The 8,682-nt window shown below is 33.2% G+C and overlaps 1 protein-coding gene across 1 annotated transcript; it reads left to right on the forward strand.

The window, feature by feature from the left end:
* The first annotated feature begins 3,732 nt into the window (after nucleotides 1–3,732).
* LOC118037441 (phosphatidylinositol:ceramide inositolphosphotransferase 1) lies at nucleotides 3,733–8,360 on the forward strand. Its single transcript, XM_035043417.2, has 12 exons — nucleotides 3,733–4,236; nucleotides 4,346–4,435; nucleotides 4,906–4,992; nucleotides 5,071–5,139; nucleotides 6,276–6,356; nucleotides 6,595–6,666; nucleotides 6,848–6,908; nucleotides 6,992–7,094; nucleotides 7,405–7,500; nucleotides 7,608–7,654; nucleotides 7,763–7,887; nucleotides 7,998–8,360. Exons 1-12 carry the CDS (start codon nucleotides 4,204–4,206, stop codon nucleotides 8,079–8,081), a joined length of 948 nt encoding a protein of 315 aa, XP_034899308.1. The 5' UTR covers nucleotides 3,733–4,203; the 3' UTR covers nucleotides 8,082–8,360.
* The last annotated feature ends 322 nt before the right edge of the window (nucleotides 8,361–8,682 follow it).

Below are 8,682 nucleotides of genomic sequence, written 5' to 3' on the forward strand. Positions count from 1 at the left end.
GTAATAACACTTACTTTTTAAAATGTTTTTTTCTTTAAAATATATTAAAATAATATTTATTTTTAATTTTTTAATATTTATTTTTTATATTAGAACATCAAAACATTTTAATATTAAATTTTTTTAACTAAAACTAAAAAAACTCAAAAATATTATTAAAATAAAAAACAAATTATTGATGAAATATGTGAATTTTAAAGCTGGGTGACACGTCTTCATCACGTTCACCAAGCCGCCTTTCCCGTTTTCACGCCTCCCCAGCACAGCCTATCATTCACTTGAGCTTTTCCATCTCACCATGACAAACTCAAACTTAGCTCAATGGCTAGCCCCGCTGGCAATAACGACCATTGACCATTGACTACTAAAGTCCACATTGCAATGCTTGCTTTTGAATTTTATAATCCTATACAAAATAATTTCCTCTCTCATTAATCGCACACTCACTGACACAATTTGTTCTTACTATAATAATAATAATAATTATTATTATTAATATTAATATTATCTCTCGAAAATGGCGGTAACATTTTTACAAGCCACTACGGGCACTTTTCCTGTTCAAATAAAAAAGGGAAGACATAATATACCAGCGCACCTGAACGCTTTAAAAAGCAAAATAATGGCAGCGCACAAAGCCATTTCTCGGAGCCCTGCAAGTTGTGCTAGCCCTCTGTGCATTTTGCCAAAAGTCAAAGGAACAGCTGTCATTTAGTCAAGATTCTAGATGATGGCTATGGAGGTTATGGCATGGTTGACAGTTGAATATTCCATGTCTCCAAGAGACCAAGTCCTCTATGCATGTATTTGGAGTCCCTGGCTTCTGGGCCTGGAGGTTGATGCAACCATGTGTTCCAATCTCTGCTAGAGCCATTTAATTAACGATGACAGCAACAAATCTTGGAATGTTCCTGTGAGACCGTTTCTTGATATTTTTGTTGACCTAATGGCAACGGCATTGCTGGCTTAATCGTAAAAGCAACGCTTATCTTCGAGGACAAAAAGAGTTCGACTTGTTTTTTAGGTTTTAATAGATTACTATTAAAAATAAAAAAAATATTATTTTAATATATTTTTAATTAAAAAATATTTTTATACCAAATAAAAAAAGAAAAAAATTCTTATGCTAAAAGACACGACAAATTATTGATGAATAACTTGTTTGGTATTGTAGTATTGTTATTTTTCAAAGTGTTTTTTATTTAAAAATATATTAAAACATTAACATATTAAAATAATCTAAAATTACTAGAAAAAATTAATTGAGAGTAAAAATTTCAAAAAATACATATGACAATATAAAAATGTTTATGAAGTTCATGTCAAATTCAAAATGCAAATCCCCATGAGCGCCCCTAAATCTCTCCATCCAAAACTATATTAGGGTATACGTTATTACTAAATAATTTTTACGTTTTGTATTTGTAGATTTGTTTTTTTCAAGTCGGTTATAAAATTTTATTCTTCAAAGTTTAAATAAAAAATTCATGTTTTGTGAGCGTTATTTTACTAGTGCAGTGATACTTTGCTACCAACTTGCATTTTGAAATATGTTTCTTATTGCAGTCAAATGCTGTTTTTATTTTTAAAAAATAATTTTTTATTTTAGATTAATTTTTTTATAATGTTTTTGAATTTTTTTGATATTATAAATAATTTTTTTAAAAAAAAATATTATTTTAATATTACATTAAAATTAAATTTTATAAAATAAACTTTGTCGTGGATAATTGGAAATATGGTGGGTTTGAAGAAAATGAAAGGCGACTATATATATATATCACATCTTAAAAATAATAATTTAATGTATTTTTTATGATAAAAAATTTAAAAATATTTTGAAATACAACTTAAAATAAATTAAAAAAAACAAAACACTTTGTTAAACAACTGTTTTTTTTTTAATGATAAATACACAATATTATGTCTAAATTAAAAGGTATTTGAGATTATGATGCAAAATATTTTTTAAAATAATTTTTTATTTGAAAATATATTAAAATATTTTTTTTATATTTTAATATGAGTACATAAAAAAATATTAAAAAAAATTAATTTAAATATTTTTAAAAAGTATCTGGAAACAAAAGCAAACACCGTGAGTGGTGCATGCACATGAAATTAATCATGACATGAGCTGGAGGCGGAGTCACGTGGGAAAATAAAAAAGAAAAGAATATGGGAGAAAAAGAGTGGGTAATTTGCAAAATAACCGCCTAACCACGTGGGATTAGCTAGTGATCAGGTGATTGCAAATGGTGGGTACGACGTGTGTCCTCGTTGATTACGAGAGAGAGAGAGAGAGAGAGAGGGGGGGGATGGGGTGCCTGAAGCCATGATTGTACAAGTTCAAGGAATTTTTTCAAATTTAAAAACAGGACGAGGGAGGAGGAGTCCGTTATCCTCGTCGGCCGAGCCATGACTGGACACCCGTGACTTGAGCCTCCTCCAATTTTCACTCTTTCTTCGCTTCACCCGATGAACCAAAATGCAGCCCTCTTTTTTAACAGTTTTGTTGACTCATCGATCCGCCCTCGATCTCATACATGGGCAGCTAGCTAGTTTCTATTGATAATTTATTTTTCTTTTTTTAAAAAAACAAAATTATAGTTATTAATGAGGCCATGGCCGGAGGGAACCAAAATTCTTAACAGACTTCCCTCCTCCCCCACCCCGCAGGTAAAACAAAAATATGTAGTCTTCCGAGGAGGAGAATATCTGTTGTTTTTGTTTTCACAATGTTTTTTTTTTTAATTGTCATAGAGGCTAATTATCTGTATATTTTATGATTTAAAATATTTTTTATAAAAATTAATAGTTTTAGTATTTTTAATATATTTCTAAATAAAAAAAATAGCAAATTCTTAACCTTATTGTAACTAAATAGATCATATTACTTTTTGGATTTTTTTTAATGATAATAAATTTAATAATTTTCTTAAAGCACGATCATCAAAATTTCAAACCTAAAAACTCAAAAAAAAAATTATATTTCTTTAACTACCACACCAATTACTTAAATTAAAATGATAAATCCCAACATTAATTTAGATAAAAATATATATAAATTATTTTTTTTTCTTTTCGTTATGCTGTAAGTATTTAAAAAAACATTAATAATTTTTATTAGTGAGGATACTAATATGGCTTGTTTGGGAATGTATGATTATTAAAAAAACATTAAAGTATTTTCATACCGAAATGTATCAAAATGATATTTTTTTATTTTAAAAAAATTATTTTTAAGATCAGCGCGATAAAACGATTCAAAATATATAAAAAAATTAATTTTCAACAAATAAAATAAAAAAATTTATATTTTTTAAAATGCAGGTACAACTGTATTTCTAAATGCTCTTTAAAACTTGAAGATAAGTAACAAATAAAAAAAAGCACACCTTATTAACCATAATTTTTAGGGTTAAATAAATCCACGTGGTCAGTAACTGTAGGTTTTAATGAATCTTCTTCTTCTTGTGTGACTCTAATATAGTAATATCTGTCTGTCCAAAGAAAGTCTCTCTCAGATTCCTGGTAATATCAATTTCTCACCCAACAAGGGCGTAAAATAATGTTTTTTTTAAAAAAAAATTGTAAAATTTATTTTTAATATTAATGTATTAAAATAATTTTAAATTGTTTTTTAAAAAATTAAAAATAATAAAAATTTTAAAACACTTTTTGACGGCAAAACAAAAACACTTGTAACCTTGAAAGTACCACTCTTCTACAATATAAAAACCCTCTCGCTTTTCTTTTTCTTGATCTTCTCCCTGTTCTCCGTGTCCAACTCGCGTTTTCTTTCTTTCTTTCTATATTGCTTGGAACCATTAAAAAGAAGAAGAAAAATCCATTGATCGTCATAGAAATAATCACGCAAGATCAGACTTTTTTTTTGGGTTCTCTCTCTTCTTGCAAAAGCCTCGTCGTCTTCTTTTCACCCTTTTAGTGGAGATCTCGATTGGCTATTCGATCGCTCAAGAACCAAGCGGTTTTCTTCTTCTTTTTCCGTTTTCGAAGTCGGAAGTTGAAAAGCTCTTAAGAGGGTTTTTTATGTTTGGATTTTGAGGAGAATAATGATGTCGACCCTAACAGTTGGGTTTTGAAGTGCTATGGAACTGGTGCTTATAGCCCAACATACCCAGCAACAACAACAACAACTGCAGAAACAACAACACCACGGTCACCACCACCAACAACAAGATGACTCTTTACATTGGTCGCGAGGCTTCCAAGGTTTCTCTCTCTTATTTTCCCTTAAGAGAAAAACTTGTTTGTGCTTTTAATTTTCCCAAGATTTTTGAATTTGATTTTTGATCAAATGGTTTGGTTTTGGTGCGTGAAGTTATGGAAGAGGATTTGTGCAGAGACGACAACAGAGATCAATTTACTTGCAGATAGTTGGAAATACATTCTTAGCGGTTTAATTTTTCAGGTGTTACTTCAATTCAATTACTATTGTTACCTTACCTATCTCTCCTCCTCCTCCTCCTCCTTCTTCTATGAATCCAATGCTGCAATTCTTTGGTCCAGTTGTTTGTTTGATTCTGAGGACTGTGAAAAAGGGTGAAGGGTCTGGTAAAACGTTGTAGCCGTCGCTTGCCTTGCCCCTCCTCGAGAGAAAACCTGTACTCTTAGCTTTAGCGTATGTTAAGTTCGATAAAGAACAATGCATAGTGTGCTGTTTTGAGTACCTGAATTGCAGCATATTCTGGGGATGAACGCCTAGTCAACTAATATAATGTGATTTTTTTACTGGGATGAAATGTATGCATTTGGATGGTACCATCAGATTTTGAGGCTGCGTTCTTGTGTTTTTGCACTTCCCCTTATTGTTTTCTTTTCTTCTGATTATAGTTTGATGCTTATGTCCTAACATCTGTATTATATGTTTCTTGCCCACAGTACATACATGGCTTAGCTGCCCGAGGAGTTCATTATCTACACCGCCCAGGGCCAACGTTGCAGGACGTTGGGTTCTTTCTTCTTCCGGTTGGTGCTTGTTTATTTCGTTTCGCTCCCCTTTCTGGTATGCTTTGCTCTATTGTCTAACTCTGTTTGATAATTCAGGAGTTTGGGCAAGATAAATCCTACATTAGTGAGACGCTGTTCACCTTCGTCTTTCTATCCTTTATCGTGGTAAGATTACGATATAGTTGCCGTTGCACTTTTGCTCCTGCTGGCCTCTTCTTGTTTAATTTTCCCAACCTCCTTCTCCCTCTCCAGTTTTCCGGGTTGATAAGTTGTTCATAGGTTAATTTCTGCCTCCTCTGACATCAGGATTTCGGAACATTAATATATCCCAATAACATAAAATCAAATGCACATGAGATTCAAATGTGCTATGCTATATCTGGAATCACAGTGCCATCTGGATAGTAACACTGTTTGCTAGAGGTGAAGCTTGAAATAGTTTATTGTTTAATATTGGCAATTGGACTAGCGCTTAACTCCACATAAGCTTAGAATGCTGTAATAGGGTTGTCATTATTGTACTTTCGAAAATTTCTTTGCAGTGATTGACGGGGAAGTAGTTCTTAACCCTGAAGTACCTGCCATACACGGTTATATTTATCTTCAGAGCACCTGTCTTGCTACACATCTGATGATTCTAAGATCTCCTTGTTCTGAGAATCTCCTTTCTATTCATGCAATGTGGGGTTGTTTCCAACTAAGTAGAATTTAAGTTGAACCAGTTCTCTGCAGCTATATGCTATTCAATGCCCACGCACATGCAGCTTTTATTAGATGGTTGTTGCTTGCTAGGAACCTTGACAAACTTTTTGGTTATTTACATTATTGGTGAAAAGATGCTTGAGCATATGCAGTTGTGAAGTTCCCCATTCTTTTGTTTTTATTTATTTATTTATGTTTTGCATTTTTTCCCTTTTTGTGATGTTTGATCTTTAGTTTCCAGCTTTCTTCACAAAAACAACACAATACAATTGCAGTGAAAGCTCGCAAAAGTTTGAAATTCTGGCTAATCGATAAATGGTGGCCAAAGGCCTAAAAAACTATAAAAGTCATCTGCCATATTTGATCAGGAGCTAAATAGGAAATCAAAACCAAGGAAATTTTTTTATAGAAATAGATAAAACATATACAGAAAATAAGAAAAGAAAAAATCGCAAAGCAAAGTTTCAAGACAGGAGTAATCTGGACCTGATATGCGGGTCAGATTGCCAAAAAGCCTAGAAGTGGACCTTCAAGTGGATTTTAACCTTTAACAAGTTTTGCATTCTTTTATACTTAATTGGGAATTTGTTCCATTGCAGTGGACTTTCCATCCTTTCATCTTCAAGAGCAAAAAGATCTACACTGTTTTAATTTGGTGCAGGGTTCTAGCATTTCTAGTTGTAAGTGCCAATCTTTCTCTCTGTGTTTCTTTTCCTTGTGTTGAGCAACTTGTATGCCCTGAAATGATGTACAACAGAATCATGCTGGGACAATTTGTGAGATAGATTTAGAAACTTGTAAGCTAGCACAAAAGGCACACACCAAAGTTACTGTAACGACTTTGGTTTGTATCTCTTTGGGAGCATGCAATTTCTCAATGCTTTCTGACACTTTATCTGACTTATTTTTCTTCACTAGGCTTCTCAATTTCTGCGGATCATCACGTTCTATTCCACCCAGCTTCCAGGTCCAAATTATCATTGTCGTGAGGTAGAATGTCTAATATGTCTATTTCCTATTTTTATTTTTTGTTAAAAAAACAGCTATGCTTAGTTTTTGCAATAGAAATAAATGGTCTATCTAGTTTGAGCCTTTCCTTTTCATTTATTTTAATTAAAAACTGGTACTTAAAAATTTACGTATATAATTGGCTTGCTTTTCTATACTGCAGGGATCAAAACTTGCCAGGTTGCCACATCCAGAGAGTGTATTTGAAGTACTCTTAATTAATTGTCGGTAACTGCTGCTTTAACTTGATCCTTTGTTCGTTATTTTCCATGGATTTTTTAGCTAATTTTGTTTCTTAACAATGCAGTTCCTCGGGGCATGACACATGGTTGTGGTGATTTGATTTTTTCATCGCACATGATATTTACTCTAGTTTTTGTCCTCACATATCAGAAGTATGGCACAAAAAGGTAAAATATGGCTTGTAAAAATATTGTTTTTCCTCCCAGAAGGAAAAACAAGAGATTTTCCTAGTTGGCTCCATTTGATCCTTTCAATTGATTGATATTGAAATTTGGTCCTGATAATAGGGAATGAATTTGTGGTTTCTGGTTAAGATTAGTGATATCAATGTGGTTGGAGAATAGTGTAATAAGTGGTCTGGTTTCCTTATGTTTGAGTCTGCACCCGCTCCCTATTGTTCACAGTCTAAACAATTTTACTGAACTAAATGCCATTACCAGGTTAACTATTTCAAATTGTTGTGATGTCTTTTTGTAGGTGTATAAAGCAGTTAGGTTGGCTGATTGCTGTAGTTCAGAGCTTTTTAATTATAGCATCACGCAAGCATTATACTGTTGATGTTACTGTAGCGTGGTATGTATCATCTATTCGATTGTTCGATTGTGCAGTCATTATTTCTATTAAAAAAAATGTTCTGTCGTTCTGATTTTTATTTTGGTTCTGCAATTGTTGCTTTCCAGGTATACTGTTAATTTAGTGGTATTCTTCCTGGACAAGAAATTACCAGGTAAGGGTGTCCTGCAATCTTCTGTTCTGATTTTTCTGTACACCTTTTCCTTCGGCAGAACCACGAGCTCAATGAGGGATCATACTGACTTTAAGTTGTTGAATGCAGAACTACCTGATCGGACTGGTGGTGCTTCTTTCTTGTTGCCATTGAGTACCAGAGACAAGGATAGCAAGACTAAAGAAGAGAACCACAAGCTCTTGAATGGGAACTCAGTGGACCCTCCAGATTGGGTATAGTCAATATTGATTCTATAAATTCTCTCTTTTTCTTCTTCATGAAATGGCTTTGCACGGATGTGATATGGATTGTTATTTATACTGATGTCTATTATCTTTTCCAGAGGCAGAGAACCCAAGTCAATGGCAAGATTCTGGATGATGCCAACTTAGTCCATGCTGATGCTACTGCAATGAATGGTGCATAGATGATAGAGGCTGCTATCTCTTCCGTAACTGCTTGCCGGAACTGAAGTTCATATCATTATGACCTTGGATAGAAGGATATAGTAGCTGTTGCAGTCAGCTTCTATTCCCAAGACTGCTAGTACATTTGATTTGTATTCTAGAGAAAATGAAATATGGGGTTGTGCATTGCTACAATATGCAGTCTTGTTCCTCTGTCATGATTGAAACAGTCCCCTGCTAGCATCAGTATGTAGCACGGTTTCTCAATGGTTCGTATTTCCTCCATGTTCTTTCTTGAAGATATCTTGCCGCATCTTGTGTTGGTCTTGAAACTCTCCTGCTTTATGCTTATTTATCTTTTGGTGAATATAATTATTTGCAAAGCCGAAGGCTTCTCAGTTAGAATGTGGGGATGATCTCAAGTTCTAAGAATAGATTGATGATAATTAGTGGTGTTTTAGATGTGGGTTTTTGCAGCCTTAGTCCTTTGCTGGCTGTGTTGATGGCCATAACACTTAGAAAATCCTTAACCAGCGAATCAGTGCTGGAATGATCCACCATGTGAAGAAACACATGATTCTTTTGTTTATTTTTAATTGAATGTTGCATGTGATGTTTGAT

Source organism: Populus alba, chromosome 16 (genome assembly GCF_005239225.2).
Source record: "Populus alba chromosome 16, ASM523922v2, whole genome shotgun sequence".
In the NCBI taxonomy this organism is placed as follows: Eukaryota; Viridiplantae; Streptophyta; class Magnoliopsida; order Malpighiales; family Salicaceae; genus Populus; species Populus alba.

Bases quoted from the DNA above. Each gene is read 5' to 3' on its own strand.
- LOC118037441 (XM_035043417.2), top strand. From the start codon at position 4,204: ATGACTCTTTACATTGGTCGCGAGGCTTCCAAG. The intron at 6,357-6,594 runs GTAAGTGCCAAT...TTTCTTCACTAG, and splicing joins GGGTTCTAGCATTTCTAGTT to GCTTCTCAATTTCTGCGGAT. The intron at 6,909-6,991 runs GTCGGTAACTGC...TTAACAATGCAG, and splicing joins TGAAGTACTCTTAATTAATT to TTCCTCGGGGCATGACACAT.